General features: G+C 42.4%; 1 protein-coding gene across 4 annotated transcripts in view; it reads left to right on the forward strand.

Moving 5' to 3' along the window:
* Nucleotides 1-19,755, forward strand: part of plppr1 (phospholipid phosphatase related 1) — a 38,078-nt gene that overhangs the window by 7,468 nt on the left and 10,855 nt on the right. For all 4 annotated transcript variants that reach the window (XM_069514018.1, XM_069514017.1, XM_020082605.2 and 1 more), the window contains 2 exons: nt 9,313-9,423; nt 15,394-15,582. In XM_069514018.1, coding sequence (XP_069370119.1) covers nt 9,364-9,423; nt 15,394-15,582 — 249 coding nt within the window. In that variant the 5' untranslated portion in view covers nt 9,313-9,363. The remainder of the gene's footprint in view (nt 1-9,312; nt 9,424-15,393; nt 15,583-19,755) is intronic.

The raw sequence follows: 19,755 nt of genomic DNA on the forward strand, positions 1-19,755 counted from the left end.
TGAACAGCAGTGAGTAAGTGCTCAGGGAAATTGGACACACAAATGCGTATTAGGAAACTGCTGCCTTTTGTTGCTGCAAACACACAAAGCTGTTAAAGTACACTTAACACATGGGGAGGGGGGGGGGCATACTAGCTGCAAGGTGCTGCTCTGAAATGTGTAACAAACGACAATAATGAAAGAGGAAACACCAGCGGCTGCGTTATGTTGTGGAAATAAAAACATCAGACAGATTTATAGTAGTAGTAAGGACGCAGGAAGCAATGACCCCTGAACTCTAACGCCTCTTCTACTCACACACACACACACACACACACACACACACACACACACACACACACACACACACACACACGCTTTCATTGTTCTATTGCAGGTATTTGATTACCACTAGATGTGGCAGGGGTGTTATTAGTGCAGTGCGGGGCGTCCTGATTGGGCCGTAGATCTGTCACCGTGACATCTCCGGGGAATGATTGGCCCTAAGGTGAGATAAAGCCTGCCTCCGGAAATTGAGTGGCCCCTCTTTTTATCAGCAGGAACGACCGATGCATATACGGGTGATAAGGTGCGAGAGGAAGAGCGATAACACCGGCAGCAACTTCATGAATATTTTCGTCAGGGTTTTCCAGAGGCCACATAAGAGAGCGGTGTGAAATGTGGCTGAACATCCACACATGTACAAGGAGGCTTGATTAATGTTGTTGTGTGTTGTTGGCTCTAATGGGTGTGTTTATAGCGTGCCAGAATGTGGCGTGAGCTTCTCATTGCAGACTTGTGTATATAATTAGTCAGGATGTGAATAGGAGCTAATTGGGGAATAATTCAAGTTGCAGCCAAATATGCCTGCTGGCTGTTGTGTGTGTGTTTTAAATATACATGTTAATTGACCATATTTCAGACCGCTGAACTTATTTAAAAATGTTTACCATGGGACCCCCGGTCCATTTCTGTGTTGGTTTGTTTGTTTGTAAGAATACGCAAAAATATCCGACTGGAAATCTCGATGAAAGGGGTGGAGCCAGGATTTAGTTTTTTTCGTTTTTTGAGATTGGGTTGTATTTTTCATTTTCGTTTCTCAGAGAATAATTCATGAATCCTGAAGGAGAAAAAAGAGGCACGTTTAGAGAACTGATATCTGAGTGAGTGAAATTTGTGCAGCTTGAATTTAAGAAGCCACTGTGCTCTGCTGACTGACTCTAGTTATAGTGACTCACTCAAGGTCTTACAATTGGTGGAATTCTTTATGTTGGTGGTTTTTGTGGTTATTGAATGGTTTGATGGTCACGCAGCCACAGCTCCTCGAAAATGTGTCGCTAACCTGCAAATGTGTTCTGCAGGTATTCGTTATTAGTGCTGGTAGAAGTTCTACTGCTCACCTCAACAGTCCGGTCTGTATTTAGGTTTTGGCAGCAAAAGTTCTTCAAACAAATTACTTAAAATGATTGTTCTCACTCATATTAAACTTTCTGGAACGTATTCAAACAATCTCCATGACGATGAGGTCGATGCGTACCCACAGAAGTACGATGTAGCAATATGGACTCTTCAGCTGGGCATGGAGGACGGTACTGTGGTGGTTCTGATGGTTTTTTTACTGGACTGAAAAACAGCTGAACACTCACAGACCAAGAGCTCGTTTGATCTAAATATAGACGGAGATGTTGTGAGGCAGCGTGAGACAAACTCGCACAGCATCACTCAGCATTCAGCACACAAAACTAAAACACACAGAGAGAGAGAGAGACAGAGAGAGAGAAGCCTGTGAGCGGCCTGTGAAAATGCTTTTTCTCAACTTCTCAATTTTACATATGCAAATTGACCTAAAAGCATTTGAAGATGTCTGCTAATGAAATTAATTTGGAAAGAACACAACAACCATGATTATTTCAGTTCTTATATTCAAGCAGAAGCGTTTGATTTCAAATAGAATGAATTTCAAGAGGAGGTCATTGTTTTATAATCTCATTTAAGCCACATGAACAATCAATAAGTCAATAAAAGTAAATTGAAAGGAGAAGGAATCTCAGACCAGAAGAACTCTGACATCATGAAGAAGTTTATTTACCATCAGCCCACATTCAAAGGGAGAATTTATCGTGGTGACACAGCAGCTGATAATAAAACGCGGTGTTCTCGTTGGGTTGGTGGAATGAGCAGAAAGAGACATGACACTGCAGAAGAAACGATCACGACTCCGGCAAAGAGCTTAAAAGAGCTTCAGAAAAAAACACCACTGCTCTTTATCTGGGAAAAAGACACACGGGTGAAACTCAGGCCGGCAGCCGAGACAAACCCTTGATATTTGGAAACACAGACATGTTTTAGAAGAACTCTGAGACCGTGCGTGTTGCTCTTAACAGCATCTGAACAAGTGAGCTTCATATTTCTTTCTCATGAAAGAGAAAGAAATATGAAAGTCCTGATCATGTTTTACCTTTAACTTTGTTCTGGGTCTGATCTCAACTATCCTTGTCTTTGCATTTGACATTTATGTGTCCTCTGCTGTTTATTGTCGCCGGGCGTCGTGTAGATTTTCCAGTAAAGCTGAAGGATAAATATCATATCTTGATAGAGGTCATTTCAAATCCATATTGTTCCTTCTTGTTCGTACTTTTTCCTGGCCATGTTTTTGTAGATGTAAGTTCAGTCATTATTTTTCTAACATCTTTTGTGCGTCGTAGGCAACATTCAAGCTTTCAGTTGCGTCGACTCTCGGCACAGTTTGACACGATTCTTGTGCATCATGTTTTGTGAGACATCAGGGGATACAAAGGATTGAGTCCTCCTGCAGCGTGAAAGGTGAAATATCCTAAAACAGATGTTTGAAGACATCAGTGGTTTTGCGTCTGTTGTGTTCTTTCTAGTCCGTGTCAGACTTTGGATACACAAACTTTGTCTACGTGACAATATGCTGACCGTTCACGCTTTGTGAAACGATTTTCAAAGTATGAAACGATAGAGGTTCTGTGTATTCTCAGCTCTTTGTCATTTAAGTTGTTTGACAGAACAAAGTGATTCCCAAAGTGTTTTCAAGTGTTGATGCTAACAGTTTAGCCGATACAGAGCTTAATTTAGAAATGTACACACAGCTAATGGCCATTGTTCAGTGTAGAAATAAGCATTCTCACATTATTTTTCCTCAGTATTAACATTTATATTGTGATATTATCATTGCACAGGTTGGTTTTAAAGCACAGGCCACAGAAGGTACAGTGAGCATGTCTCCTGAATCACATTTGTGTGAGTGATCGCTCCATGTTCCGCATAAAACAACATTGATGAAACAAGACTCGTAGCACAACTGCAATTTTCTCATCCTCCGTTACCCGTCTGACAATAACAGAGTTTGGCTGTTTACCAGAATGTCTGTTCAGCTGGACGTCTGCAGACAGCTCACTGTCCCTGGAGTTACTGTCGTGAGTCACATCCTCTCTTACTCTCACATAATTATTTTCTCTGACAGTTTGCAGACTTCGGCCTTTTTGAGCTCATCATCCGTGACAGACGTAATTCTTCTCTGTTTGACAGATTCTTGTCCCTGGTTCTTTTCTGCAGTAAAGACGCTGAGGACTCTTCTTAGATTTATCTTTTCTGTGGCTGAGGAACATGTGACAGAGAAAACTGGACCAAACACAGTTTAAAGCTGAATCCAGAAAATCATTGGGGAACGCTCACTAGCTATAGCAACATTAAGGATACAAACAACCCATAATGCAACACTCTGTAACACATGGGAGTTGCTCCATTCAAATAAGATATCTGCTGTAATGATTGAATCCAAGCATTAGAATATTTTGAATATTGTACGTAGACAACTCTCAAAATCTGTTTCGGAGCTTCGTCTTAAAACGGTAGAAAACGATAGATCATAGTTGCAGCAGGTGCAGCTGCCCAAAGGTTGTGTGTCATTAGTAAATATGTTTTAGTCATGCATCTGTTTTCTTCACTTACTCTTTTTTAGTTTCACTGCACAATGTTTCTTCAGTGTGAGAATAGGAATCTTTTAAAATCCCAAATGCTCAGACGAGGCTCTAAGAACTGTTGCTGCCAGTAAAAGAGAAACCATTTATAAGGACTTTGCTCCAAACTCCCACTTAAATTGACAAGCAGCATGTCACAGAAGAAGTTCTTCTCCCCCCCACAATGAACCACCTGCTAAAATGATTCCACTCGTATCATTTGTCTGCCTCCTCTGTGTTCCTCTTCTCTCCATCTTTTCTGTCTCTGTCCCTTTTGCTCTTCGTCCGACTCTGATGTGACGCTCTGCAGAGAAATACCAGAGGAAGTTATTTTATGTTAACGTTTACTTGCATTTGTGCAGAAACAATTACCCTCTGAGCAAAATCAAGACTCATTATATACATCGACTGACTTCAGAAAAGGTAATTTTCTTATATTAAATGTTAAAATAGCATCTGAAAACTAAAAAGAGATAATCAAATAAAAACGGCTCAGCAGTGGACTGTAGAGAAGGACACAGGCCGGCATGGTGAGTTGGCCTCTTTCCCAGGAAACATGTTCCTCAGTTCTTCTGCAGACGTACTCAAAATAGCCTCATGTGCACAGAGCTTCATAACAAGCCTGATAACAAGAGCAGTCATTAAAAGCATTTCTACATCTGCCCTTAGAAACTAGCTCAGATAATTTAGTTTTGTTTCAACCTTTGCAGTGGTGTGGAAGTTCAAATTGTCCAAAAGTGCAGTCACCTTTTTGCCGCAGTTTGAGCTCCTATGTGTTAAAGTAGCCTCCTCACTTCAAATAACTGATGGTCCTCTGTTCAAGTGCAGAGGCAGAGAAGGTCACAGGCTAAACTCTGATAACTCATTTCTCCACGGACAGTGTTCTGACTCCCAGCTCCATCACCGACGGTCACAGTGACCGTTTAGTCACATTCAGTTAGTCATCGCAGCCTGAGCTCACTCAGCTGGAGACCAGGAGATGGTCAATCCGATGATATTTCCAGGCTCAATACTTCACACTCAGCTCTCGCCGTCTGAGTGGAGAGCGGTTCTGTCTAGACGAAGTCATCACAGCCGGGCTGAGCGGGGAGGAGATGCTGATGAATCCTGACAAGGCCTGTAGGCTGCTCCTTTCATGAGCTCGCCGCTGTGAAGACAATCTGATCACCTTTCATCTGACTGTAATTAACTGGCTCCCTGGAATTGGAAGAAAAATGCTCCTTGGTTCTAATCTTTGAACCACCTTTTGAAAGCACAGTGTCCTCGGGGCTGGAGAAGAAGAGAAATCATGTTGAGACTTTCCTGTGACTAAGTCCGATTGTTCGGCGCTGTGACTCCGCGGAGCTGTGGGGCGGCTCTGGTGAGAAAGAAATGAGTTAAGTGCGAACTCTTTGCCACCGAGTGTTGCCCCCTTAAATTCCCTCATTTAAATCATCTGTCACGGAGCCTCCGAGTCAAATCATCAGGCTCACAGTCCAACTGTTAAATTGCCTGAGTCTTCTCTCTGCATGACTTACCACAGAACAGGCCAAAAATAAAAGTGTTTCTGAGCCGTTTATAAAAGTAGTCTGCGTGTGTCGAAAGGTTTAAGGTTTGTAAAAGACTTTGCACTTTGAGTAAAGGACCAAGGATGTGATGTTTGTTGCCTCAGTGCCTCCTCCCCCTGCAGACAGGTTTACTCTAATGCTCTCACCAGCTACAGTTGTTGCGTCGGTTCGCACAATCACAGAAGTAGGAAAGTGTAGAAGTCTTGCAGAGGTTGGAGCTGCAGAGAGAATGAGGCAGAGATGCTGCAGCGACTCAGATGCCAACTCAACCTCCATGCAGTTCTAATAGCACGGACAGATTTCACTTGAAAATGTCCATAATAGGCCCCTGGGGGTTTTACCATCAATGATTGCTGAGCCTTACAAGTGTCTAAAGGGAAAGAATCTTCCAAACCCTGGCTCCCTAATTAGAAAATATTAGTGTTCGCAACAGTAGTCACATAATTTAGTTTGTGCTGTGCCTCTTAGATGAGAAAGGTTTTCATATTTAAGATATAGAAGCGCTTTTCTGTGTATTTATGACAAACAAACCCAACAACTAACTAACATGAACTTGTAATCCACATGTTCAACGTGGACCATTACTCACTGGCACCATAAGGAGCTTATGGAGGACTGAGCATGAATGAGACTGCAGCTGAATCTCGTGAGCACAGAGCTGAAGATACTGTGATATAATGAAGATGACTCACTGAGTGCAACGAAGGAACTTTTATAATACATGAAGCAAGATGCAGGCACGACACACACGTCTGATTTACTGTCACTGATCAGGGGGAGCAGCCGTGTATACACGTTGTCATAGTTACCAAATGATCTTGCATATTTGTATTGTTTGTGGAACGTCTGTGGCAAACATATCGTGTTGACTCGCAATCACAGTGTTAAGTACTTCATTGCACTACTTTCTAAAGTTCCAACTTTTATTTGATTTGTGCAAGATAAGATAATATATTATAACCTTGTGTCTAATGTACTGTCTGCATAGGGAACTGTAGATGATATAGAATTCATATAAATCGAATTTGCCCTTGATATCAAATAAATTACAGCTTGATAAAATCCTGGTTCAGTGGAGCGAGCTGCAGACGTGGTGATGAATAATTGATTTCCTGTTGGTGGTTGTCGAGAAGTGTTTAAAAAGTGAGCGTTTTGTGGGGAATCAGATGTAATCACAGCGTAAATGTGATTAGTGTGGTCATTTAATTCTGGGAGCTTTAACCACATTACAAACACGACTACGCTCTGTAGCTGATGCCTCTCCACCTGCCGTAATCTGAAGAGTCACTAAGTCACTGGAGGCCGATTACAGCGTTAATGCGCAGCGTGATGGATAGCAGGGATGGTCGGCTGTAGCTTTTTCTTATGGATTTACAGAAAGCAATTAAATTTACACGGCATGTTACACTTCTCTGGTAGGTGGTTGCAGTTTGAGTGAACCGGGAGAGCATCCATCAATCCTGCCTGACAGCTACTCACTCCGCTAAAGTCAACCCTGACACGAGAATAAGCTCCACAGCCGAGTCTTGAGTGGAAGTTTGAGCTGGTCTTCCTGCGAGAGGAGAGAAAGATGTATTGTAATATTTGGTTTTTTTGCAGCTAAGGAAGATTGGAGAGTAAATTCTGCAGCTCCGGTCACCTGCGTTAAAAACACCACGAGGCAGGACCTGAAGCTGTCGGTGTGTTTTATTTACAGACACTAACAGAGTTCAGTTTTGCTGAACCCTGAGTGTTAAATGAGATGAGATAGAGACACTCAGGGACTCATTACAGCTTCCATCCTCAGAGTCTCCCTGTGCCTCATCTCTGCAGGCTGAGGCTAAAGACTTTGGGTCAGTGGAGCTTCATGTGAGGTGAGAAGAAGGAAACTTGCAATCTACATTTATACTGATACAGACTCTGAAAAATGACACAGTATGTGAGGGGAATCTTACAAAGTGAAGGAATGAAGTTTCTCTGGGGACAGATCAGGTCTTAAGCTTTTATTTAGAGGCATCAGGGAGACTGACAAACTGTCTTCATCACCAAATCTGATTTGTCTTTGCAAAATGTGCATTGTAGGCCTATAAAGTCATGGAGTGTCTATTGGACACATATCTAAATGGTTGGTGTCACTTCACCTCTGTTGTGTCTCCTCAGACTGTGTCCAATGTCACAGTGAATTCTCCCAGAGATATGTTGTACCTTCCTCCAGCTGCTTATCTATCTGACCTCGTCACTCAGCCTCGGGAGGAGGGAGCAGGGAAATATGTGGTGAATTTGGACTTTATCTTTGTCTGACATCACTTTACTGTGTCGTGTGGATAAAAGAGGCCAAACAAAAAGAAAGCAGAGCTTGTAGTTGTCAGTGGATTTCTTGTTGTTTACGCTGCTGTGGCCCCTGAGCTGTGAGACTGTGACTGCTGCAGTGATTCCTCTTATCGACTCGACTGCGTCGTCCTGTTTTGTTGTTGAACTTTGTGTTACTTTGTTCAGATGAGAGTGTTTTTATCATGAAACTCCAACAAAAAAAACAATTTTCTTTCCGCTCAAGAAAGAAAGAAGGATGTAGAGAAGAGCATTTGTCTTTATCTCTATCTGACTCCCACTCTTACTAATCAGTTTGCTGTTCACCATGGGACAATATCACTGTGACGAGCAGACGCTTCGATAAAAGACAATAAAACAAGATGAAGGAGGCAGAACGGAGACAGACCACACCGTCCTTCTCTGTTGTTTGAATGATAGATGATGTCGACTTTAACGCCACCTGCTGGCCCGGCATGCTTGTTTGAGCGTCTGTGGACGTTTTTGTGTTTTCATCTGGTGATATTTTGTAAAACAAGGTTGTGTGGATTTTTTTTATAAGGAGGGGAAAATATCCTTCGAAGTAGTGAGCAGTGCCTCAATCTACCCTGAGCAGCTCTTTGCCTTATAGGTGGTGAACTCAGCGAGCCATTAATCAATCAATGAATCAATGAATAAGGTGATAATAATAAAATGAATGACTTGAGTCATGTATCAAAGAGCACATCTTTCATGGTCTGTGGTAAATATCTGTATTTACATGAGAGCTTATCAAGTCCTGATGACTGAGAAAGGGAACTTTGGGGTTGAGTATCTTGCTCAAGGACACTTCAGCACGCAGAAGACCAGGATCGAACCGCCAACCTTCTGGTTAGAGGACAAAGAACTGCTCGAACCCCAGAGCCACAGGCTAACCCTAATCATCTGATAATGTATCGACGAAGCAACTAATTGATTGATTGTAAGAATTAGAAACAATATTAATGACTGCACCATCAGATGCAGCAGAATCTTCCAGTCCCCCTTCCTTTGGGGATTTAATGAACCTATTGACTGAGAGGAGACCCGACAGTAGACCTGTTTCCTCTCTTACGCTCGTTCTTTTTTGCCACTGTTAACTCAGGATAAATGGAACAATAGATCATGAATTAGTTAGTGGTGACTTCGCAGTGTTTTTGACATGATGATGGCACGCTGATTGTCTTTGTGCAGAGTAAATGAGAGCAGATTTGTTTTTATTGGCTCATCCTGCTGTGTCGGGGGAAAGAAACCTCCCTCATTGTTTTTTTGTCTTTTGTTGCAGATATATGGGCAGACGGAAAGTTCAACTGTCTTCGAGATATAATCATGTGTAAATGAAAATGACAATCTGCGTCTGTAGGCGATCAGTTTCCATTAATAGTCCGTATCAGTGCCATTAATAACTCTCATCTACTGTAACAGTTAGAGATGTCAGTGGTGCATGTTTGTCATGATCAAATAATGAACGCTGACACTTGATGTTCCCGTCTCCACAGAGTGAGCTGACGTGAATCCTTGAGAGGACAAGTCTCCCGACAGGAGACAAGATGGCGTCCAACAACACCCTGCGCAGCTACTCCATCATCCCATGTTTCATCTTTGTAGAGGTGAGAGAGTCTGGGTGTGTGTGTGGGGGTGCACAAGTGTGAGTTTGAGTGATAATCGGCGCTCCACAGTTTAAAGTAGAAAAATTCATGCATATGTGCATTTTAATCCTGGTTTTGGGATTGTGCATAATGAGTTTGTGTGTGTGTGTGTGTGAGACAGATTTAACTGTTAGCAAATTACCTCTTGTGGTAAATTATACACTGCTAACCAGAGCGTTAAGTGTTGGAATGAATCGAAAACCAAAAGAGTGTGTGTGTGTGTGTGTGAGTGTGTGAGTGAGTGAGTGAGAGAGAGAGAGAGTGTGTGTGAGAAACAGTTGTGCCGCTCCCTCATACTCCATATTTAATTACCATGTCAGCTGAAAGTCCTTAATCAGAGAGAAGTCTCTGGACACGTTGCCTCAGCCTCTCAGATGAGCTCACTCTCACTCTCCTCTCTCTCTGCCACTGTCTTTATCTCTCTTCTTCTTCTTCTTCTTCTTCTTCTTCTTCTTCACTGACCTTTGTGTCTCGCTCATATCGTCTGGCAACTGTCCGTGGTGAGAGTTCTTCGTCACCATGATGGTGACTATTGCACATGATCCTGTCCACTTTGATTCATGATGTTTTTGCAGCAGCATCAGTGGATATTGATGTTACTACATTATGTGTTATGTAAGACTCACTGTTCTTTACACGTGAGACGTCAACTCAAGAAACCCCCCCAACCTATTGATTGGTCAGACTTGAATCATTTAAATGGATCATTAAAATATGACAGATGCCGACGGCCAACAGATTATTTCTTTTTAAATTAAATTAAAAGTTTTCCATCGCTCTATTTTCACGTCCTCCCCCTCTTCTTCATACGGTTCTCTGAGGCATCCTCTCCCTCTCCCTCCCTCCCTCCGCCTGCCCCTGTTTTCTCTCCCCCTCTTTCATGTCTCTGCCATATCCTCACATTTCTGTCACACCTCCTAGTTCCTCGCTCCGTCTTCTCCTCTTTCTCACGGTGTCCCTGAAGCTCTTCCACCTCTTTTCACCTCCTATCACTCCATCATGATGCCCCTCACTCTTCCCACGTTTCTTTGTTTCTCCCTCTTCTTCTCTTACTCACCCTGCTCTGTCACGAACAGAGCAATATAAAAAAAAAAGGGGCATTGATGTCACATGACCGAATAGCAGCTCACTGATTGGAGCAGCTCGGCCCTGTTGGTTCAGCGCTGCAGGCGAGTCTCACAGGGAGGATGTTTATTTATGGTGATTTGTTTATTAAGTCACGTAACTTGTTGCTTTTTTTCCCCTTCGTACGTTACTTAACCTCTGGAGCTTCATCTGTTGTTTGTGGGACTGACTGTGGGATGTAAGGGGATTAAAATAAGACAAGGACGAGAGGCCTGGGAGTGAGAGCAACGGAGAAGGTGGGACGCAGGATAGGACGGGGAGGATGAAGATACAGTAGGAGAGTGAGAAGGAGGAACACGAAGAGAACAGAAATGTTCTTCTCCCTGTGTGAGATGATATATTACACAAACCCAAGCTTCATTAATCAAACTATGACCACTTGCACTTTTCAGGTGTTGTGTCCAAAAATAAAGAACACATTCTAGTCAGGCGGTAAAATAATAATCCTCACCTCCTCAACATTAAGTTTGTAAACCTCAGTAATTTTAATTCTCATTTACCAGTGTACTGTAATTATGTTCAAGGACGTCATTAATTCAAAAACAAAACAGAAAAAGATTTTCCCACAGGAAGCTTTTTGATGTTGCTCCGTCTCCCTCACTTCCCAGCTGCACTGATGCAATATGTTTTTTTTCTTGGGGGGGGGGATTTAACAAGAGGCGTTTTACTGGGGAATCAATCACGTGTTCGATTTATTTTGGGAACAGCACGCACACAGCCCAATTAAAGTGGCCACAGTTTCGATAGGATACGTGTCTGAACATCACATATGCTCTGAATCATTTTATCATCACAGGAAAAAATAATGGTTTGAATATGTTGCATGTTCTTTTGGCCCCACAAGTTTAGTTCCTGGTTTACAAAGGCTGCATCATGAATCTGATCTTCACACCACCGCAGAGCATTGGATGTTACTCATGAAGCTACGTCGAGTTACAGCGTTGACGAAGGATTTCTATTAGAAATGTAAAAAAGCGATTGAATAAAATGCACAAAATACACAAAGCGTGAGAGTTTGAGCAGCCGACTGTAGCTGAGACTTCAGAAAGAGGCCGTGGAGACGACACAGCTGATGTTAGATGACTGCAGCATTAATCCAGGAGAACACATAAACATCCACCTCTAAATGACAAACAGAGGCCTCTGATTCCAGCCTCTGATTCCAGCCTGGTGTACCTGCGTGATTAACACACCACGTGCACATCGTTAAATAAGAACAGACGTGTAAACACGGGTCTTGTCCCAGAACAAATAGCACAAAAGCTTTAGAAAATCTGGCCTCAGCTTTGAAACAGACCTCACACAGACTGGAAACCCTGAATGGCCCAAGATGCTGCACTTAACATATTAATGAGCCTGGATGAAGAGAGGAGCTGTCTTTGATATAACTGGGAGTTTTTAGTCTATTTTATTTAAGCTGATATATAATACGGTGGTTTATTACTTTAAAAGATGAATTCTGTGTCTTATGTTCGGCCCACACGTACAGTTAGCAGCTGAATATATTTATTATTATTATTATTATAACATGAAATGAACAGAAATGAACAGCTGTCATTGGCTGTAATATGATCGATTAATGTGTATATATACACAAACGCTCAGCCTTATTGCACTTATATGAAATCAAAATGAAATTATCAAGAGTAAGCCCAATGCTAAATGTGATAACGTGCGTGGGTTGGTGGTGTTGGAGCCAGGGGCTGCTCCCATTGGACCCCCCTTGTTAAAAAAAACATAGATCCCCTACTGCTTATAAGTAATTAAATTTCATGTTAACAGTAGGAAACTCAGATCCTCTCCCTTCTTTTTTTTTACCCAAAATGCACCAAGAAACGTGGCCTGTTATAACCTAACAGAGGTAGACGGCCGTAAAACACAACGCCGGATAAAAGAGGTGGATTGCTCCCTCCGAGGAGGAGACATAATGGCGCGCTGCAGAAACTTTGTGTAGCCATTTTACGACAGCCACTCGTCTCAGTTCGCCCTTCACACAGCTAACGCAGCGTGACGCCGGCTGTGAAGTGGATATAATAAAGACGCGAATTACGCCACAAAGAACCGGAGGCTTGTCCAGGTGTAGAACTGTCACAGAAGAGTCAGAGCGTGGAGCGGCCTGCGGGGATTAGTCTGCACCTCTTCTTTCTCCAATAGAGGAGATAAAACATTTGAAATAGTGGAGCTCTGTCAAGATCTGGAAGAGAGAGTGTGCGAAACTGTCCAGAACTTATATCTCAACCTATTGAACCAGCACAGTAGTTTTTTTTGCAGTACCCTTAAAGCAACACTATGTTGCTCTAAGTGAGCAACAGCGCCCTCTACAGCCACATGTGGGTGTGATCCACCCGTTAAGACCTAAGGCGCGTTGAAGACGATCTCCTAAAACCTGAGGGATTAATATGTCTGATCCCTCTCCAGGTGTCTCCAGGTAAACGTGACATCCTGAGGTGTTATGTGGTGTTTTCATATATTTAGAGGAGACCTATGAATAAATTTGTAACAGGATTAACCTGCTTGAACTTGTTTGTGGAACAACATGAAAACACGAAAGTCATTTGGATGTAGTGTGTGGACAAGCTGCTTAAAGACGGAGGAGCAAGAGGATTTCAGTCGGAGGGGCTTTACTTTGCTCCTCGCGGGTATGATTAGAACGGTGATGTGTTTAGGGACAGTAAGTGTTGTGGTTCCTCATATCAGTTGTTTATGCATGTGAATGTTCTGCATAGCACGACTCCTTTGTGTCAGGAGAAAGCAGAAAATATTGCTAACTAAGAGGCAAAGACACAAACCACACACACACACACACACACACGCACACACACACACACACACTACCTGGAAAATCTCTGCACCATCTGTTACTGGACTAGATCTGCCAACGTTTCTCTTCTCATTTGCTCTCATGCCTTCACAGTCTGAATCCCATCGGCCATATTGTCCTGTCTGGTTTTCACACCCTCCATGTTTTCTGTTTGTTTTGCACTAAAGAAAAGTTCACTCTGCTCAGATATAGTAGTTCGAACATGATGCACCAGGTACACAGGATCAGATTTGACTTCTCTTCTGTGAGTCACACACAGGTCAGTGTGGTGCCGAGGGACTGATAGTGCTCCACCTGCTTGATTCGCTCATTATTAGCATGTGACTGATGCTTCATTTTGACTCTTCAGGACATGAAGACTCATCAAATAAATCTGTTTGTCAGCTGAACTTAAACTGATTTTTCTCTTGTCGTGTATTTATGATATACGACATTCACTCATCACTGGTTAATAATGTGTTGATTTAAAAGATGCAGGTTATCACCACAATTCGTTTGATTTGCTTTATAAGTCGACACCAACTGTCTTGAATGTTTCCACAGTTTCAGAAGTGTTGCTACACGACCAACCAGGTGGAATTATTAAATAAAAAGGTTTTCTGTTATGTGAACTCTGAATCGTCACTAGAAATGGATGAAGCTCTTTTGTTTGAGCTGGAAAGTGTCTCACTTACATTTAGTCTTTTAGCGAACTGTTGTGGGATGTTGTGTCTCTCCTATAACCAACAAAACAAAGTACATACACACAACTTTAATACATCCACCACCTTTAAAGCATCATTTAATGCAGAATATGTTTGAATCAAGATTGTGTCAAATGTTCACCTTTTCTTGATAATGAACTGTCAAGTCATGATTTGATTAAACCTCAATGCAACCTCATCCTTTAAAGAAACACTGATTCTTCTGCAGTGGCACAGGGACACCTGCTGTTGTGGAGAGGTATTACACATGGTGAACAGCTCTGTTCAAAGAATCACTGGAACTATTCAATGCATCACTTCTCCATGATCTTTAAACAAATAGAAACGTTTAGCAGATACCAACCATCACACATGATTAGTCCTGACATCAATTTAATGCTAATTAATTCCTTTAGGATAAATAAAGCATCTCAAAGAGAGACATTTTCACGGTGATCACATTGAGCTGAGTCGCTGTTTCCACTCTCTCAACTTATCCCTGATGTGACTCATGTTTAAATGCTTTTTCCTGACTAAGATTTCATATTTCTTCCGATTCCGAGGGGCATTGAAAGGCCTGTCTATTCTTTGGCAGTCACAGCCGCATTAAAATATGAAAACATCATATTTTTTTTTACTTCGATATAAAACCCCAGCACAGTGCCAGAAGGTTGGTTATAGACTCAAAGTATTATTGGCACATTAGAGTCTGAGTGATATGCATATGATTTTCAGAGCCCCCCCCCCCCCCCCCCCCCCCCCCCCTCCCATCAAAAAGCCTTGCCGTGCAATGTCTTATATTTTCTATTCCAGTGTTGGTTCGTCATCAGTGACTAAAGATACCATATACAAGAAAAAAATAGCCTGCAGCCAGTTCTAGAAAGAGAGTGAAAGGAGGCCAGAGACAAAAGATTATGTTAGAGGGATAAAAGGATGAGAGGGTGAGGGAGGAAAGGAGGGTGTAAGTGATGTTGGTGGTGCTCCGTCGGTGGCGGTAGTGGTGGTGGTGGGTGCTCGTACACGACCAGGGTTATGATGAGGGAAAGAGAGAAAGAAAGAGAGAGAGAGGAGGAAAAGAGATGTGGTTATAGAGGATTTATGCGGTTGTTGTTGTATTCAAACCTGTCACTTCACAGCTGACAGCGGAGCGCAGTGATGTTCAGGGATCAGCTGCAAAACAGCTCGCTTCTGAAAACCCACTTTTTAACCACCTGAAACTGAATCTCTGGATATTCAACTAACAACTCTCACCCTTTTTTCCTCCCTCCCCTCCTCTCTCGCTCCACGATGTTCTTCTTCCAGCTCGTCATCATGTCCGGCACAGTGTTGTTGGCCTACTACATGGAGTGCACGGACCTGTTCGGCGTGCACGTGCAGGGCTTCTTCTGCAACGACGCGGAGCTGATGAAGCCGTACCCCGGCACAGAGGAGTCCAGCTTCATCCCCCCACTCATCCTTTACTGTGTGGTGGCCGCCGCTCCCACCGCTGTAGTGAGTAACACACATTTCTTATTTGTGTTTCTCAGCAGGGTGTAAACAGCGACAGATGTGGCATGCATGGTTATTCAGGTGGTTTCCAGCTCAGCGGAACAGAAACCACGTGTTCTCTGCTTTTCACACATGAAATCTCCTCTTTTCTTAGTAGAAGTAGAAGCAGCAAATATGCAACTCTGACATGGTTGCAGCTTTTCTTTCTGAAACTGTAAAAGTGACCTGCAGTAGTTGAGGCAAATAAAGACGGATCCTGAAGCTGCTTGTTCACCTGTTTATTTAAAGTTCAGTTAAGCACAGAACCCGAACTGGAGTTCCAGTCTCCGCTGCTACTATATTGAACAGATCACTTGTTCTTCTCTGCTCCAACTACACATATACAGGTTGTGAAAAGAGAAAAGGTTCTTGAGATATCACTTCCTTTCATCATAGCAGGAAAAACACCAGTGCAACTTGAATGACACTTTCTGTTTCTCATACCTGCAGAAAACAAGTAGGAAGATGTTTAAGACTTTGTGTGTTTAAGAGAAAAACATGAATGGATCCCTCCTTCAATTTGAAGCCACACCACAATGTAAAGGGTAATTCCCAGGCCCAGTCTCCACCAAGTTTGATGGAACTCAGTTTAGTAGTTTTTTGTTAAATTCAAACAAACTGAGGTGAGAACATAACCTCTGTATAAATAATGATAGTAAAATAAAGAAGCATTAACAGGCTGTGTTCTGTTTAGATGTCAGCATACATCACACAATGTTCACTGGTACAGTTAATTGGAATGCAGCCCTCATTCATGACGTTAACACACTCTTGCGTTACCTGCGGTGAGATGTGGAGAAGATTTGAAATCTTTATCTGACACTTCCTGTCTAAGCTGCTAATTTGTAAAGCTGCATGACGGCTTTAGATAAATCTAGGACAGTGGCTGCAGATGCAGCTGCGATTCCAATGTCACACAGACAAAGTGGCACGATTTAGCCACCAGGTGTCAGTGGTGCTCCGTGCGCCAGGCTCCACATGTCTCAGAGCTTCTGGGTCAGTTCATTATGAAACAAATGGTGTTTGGATGTGAGCGTCTTTAACAACATGATGAGTTGTTTCATGTTTGACACAGAAGCCGGAGCGCAGATGTACAGTAGAGGGGTTCAGTCGGCTTTGAACAGCTGTTTGAGACCCTGCAGTGCGTTCATGTTAGAGGTGCAGGTCGTCTGAGGCGTAATTACATCATATCATACTGTATTAATGTGTTAATTGATAAAGCTGCACAATCGGCCGTTCAATTAAATGAGTGAAGAGAATTCACCTTCATCAGTGATTTGTAACTGCTTTAATCTCCAACATTCACATTTTGATTTATTTAACACCAGATTAGTTGTTTTTTCAGATCCACAATAGTTCATTTAACAACATTTCTACATTCTTAAACAGTCTTAATTATTTAGAAATATTGTGTCCTACGTCTTAAATGCACGTAGATGTATCTTAATAATGTTAAAGTTCGTTTAACGGAACTTTGAAAGGATTTTCTATAAACATTACAGATATTAGTAAATGTAGTGTCAGTAATTCTGGTTCTCATAATATTCCTTCATATCTGTCGTCTTGAGTTTCGTCCATTGTGGCCTTTACTAGTTGAAACCTGTCGAAACGCAGCATTTAATCGTATCCGAGGAGTCTACGGTGAGTCCACGAGACCGTTTGGTGTTTGAGCCGCAACAGACAGGATTAAGGATTTGTTGGTGTCTTGCCACAGAGCCAGTATCCAGTGTAGCGTCTTGTGTTATTCTGCGGGACACTGATGCACACACACCTGCTCCAGCAGCGAGGCAGTTAGAGGGAAACTTTGCACAGAGGAGACTCTTAATGTTTTGTGATCTGTGTCTTCTGAAGAATGAGGCGACCGGAAGCAGTCAGCTGAATCTGTCTGTTCCGATCAGCGGCCTCCTCCCCACTCGCTTTCCTCAGTGCGAGCCTTGTGTGTAGTCGCATCACAACACGAAATTCTCCTTCACATCCTGTTTATTTTCTTATATAACTCTAATGTGTTTTTAATACACCGAGAGCCTGAGTCACTGCGAGAAAAAGAAACATGCAAATAGTCAAAACATCATCAAGAACAGAAACATATTCAGTTTGACGGCATTTATACAACAAAATAAGCTTCAATTATCTTCCTGCTGTGATAGATTGTGTGTACAGAACACTTTCTAATGATTATCCTCTAGGTGTAAAGAAATTGTAATAATACCTCAGTAGGCTTCCAGCCGTGTATTGTATGTGTTCCACTTACATCTCCCAGCTTTTACCTCCTTCCCAAACCGACAGCTTACAATTTCAAGAGCCACTTAATCAGGGACGTGATCGTTAAAGACGTCCTGGACACACGCCACCCATCCATCTGTAAGGAGATGAGATCTCACCGGTCTAATGTCTCTGTGTGCCTCCTGCTCTCCTTGTTTATTATCTGGGACGTTTTGTTCTTTGCTGTCGAGCTCTAAACACCGACTGCTACACAATCTGAATTATCGCCACATTTACAGAGGAAATAAAACACATCTTGCTGCAGTGCGCCCTCCCTGTAAGTAACTGCTGAGCAGGTGCATCAGTGATTCACGGAGCTGCTGGTTTCAAATCTGGAAGAGTGCTCTGATTGGACAGGAAATGTGACAAACGATATTGCGCGCAGACGATTGGGTGAGAGACGCTTCTACTCTGATTATTACACAAAATACAAGCATAGAAATAAATGTAAGAATCAAACTTAATTGTCTTCTTACACTAAAAACATGTCAATTTAATGATGATTATTTTAGTGTGAGAATATATTATCCCTGTAAGTGATCAGTCTCGGTCTGTGGTGATGCTGGTTGCAGCTTTCTATCTGAAACTGTTAAAGTGACCTGCAGCGAGTAGAGACCTGCTGCAGGACTCGGTCTTCACAACCCTGGAACCTGAAACTCAGTGAAGCTCGACGAATCAGTCGTTGTGTCTCTAACGTTGAGGAGCACAAACTGCCGATCAACATTAAATGTATCACGTGCTCAGATCGCACGTTCTTTGGCCTTTAAAAATACATTTGCAGTATGAAGTCGATATTGTCACGTTCCTTTGTCTCTCGCTGTGACAGTTGAATTTCTTATGTGGTGTTTTACATAAAACTCATTAAATCCTAATAAGATTAATTCTCTCTTGTCCCTGATCTCACACACACACACACACACACGATGCTGTGTCAGCACTTTAAGTTTAGTTCAACACTGCCGGTCACTTCACCTCCATCTCTTTCCATCTTTCTCTCTTTCAGTCATATATGTGACCTTTGTCTCTTTATCCATCGCCACACTATCCCAAACTTTTTTGGATCGTACCCTTTGAGAATGCTGTGTCAGGCGCTTGACTCGGCGCTGCGCTGTAAATCAATCCGTCTCCGCATGCGTCATAAACCTGTGAGGTTTACGACCAATCAGAATTAATGGTGTCAAGGCTGAGATGTTTGGCCAATTAGCAGAGAGGCAGTAATCTGTGCAGTGCTTTCCTCGTGGCCGGGCTGTTGAGAAGGCTGCGGAGGTTACATGGGTCAGACCCATGCAACACTCTGTAAACCGTCCTTCACCAATCAGAGCCAAGATAATGAAAACATGATGTCGCTCCATCAAAAAACAACCTGGTGTTAGCGACTGAGCGTCGACCAACATCGATAAAAAAAAGTTGCTCAAGATAAACTTGCTGAGGTGCAACTCCAATGCATTTTATCGTTGCCACTCTAATTCCGCTGCTTTTTATGGGTCTTGGTAACAATATTGGAAATTACCGGCTCATTAAGAAGAGATTAAAACTGCATTATAAGGTAGATGAGTTGGCGAAAAAAAGTAATCACGCATTGCAGCAGGCACAAAGCAGCATTCAAGTTCTGTCTGTGGATATTGGTCCAGATTTCCCTCTTGTAGCTCTGGTTTTGGTCTCCACACTCATGAAAGTGTCTCATTAACTCACTGCTTCACCTTTCAACATATTCTTCTTTGTGTCTGATGTTATCAGACATTACCTGTATATAGTTTGCCCAATATAGGTATATAGGTATATAGGTTATGTATTAGACACATTTTTTACACAGAAAGAAGATACAGAAATTAATTAAAGGCTGTATAATTTAAAGTAGAGCAGTTTAAAATCAAG

Source organism: Paralichthys olivaceus, chromosome 18, assembly GCF_024713975.1.
Source record: "Paralichthys olivaceus isolate ysfri-2021 chromosome 18, ASM2471397v2, whole genome shotgun sequence".
NCBI lineage: Eukaryota > Metazoa > Chordata > Actinopteri > Pleuronectiformes > Paralichthyidae > Paralichthys > Paralichthys olivaceus.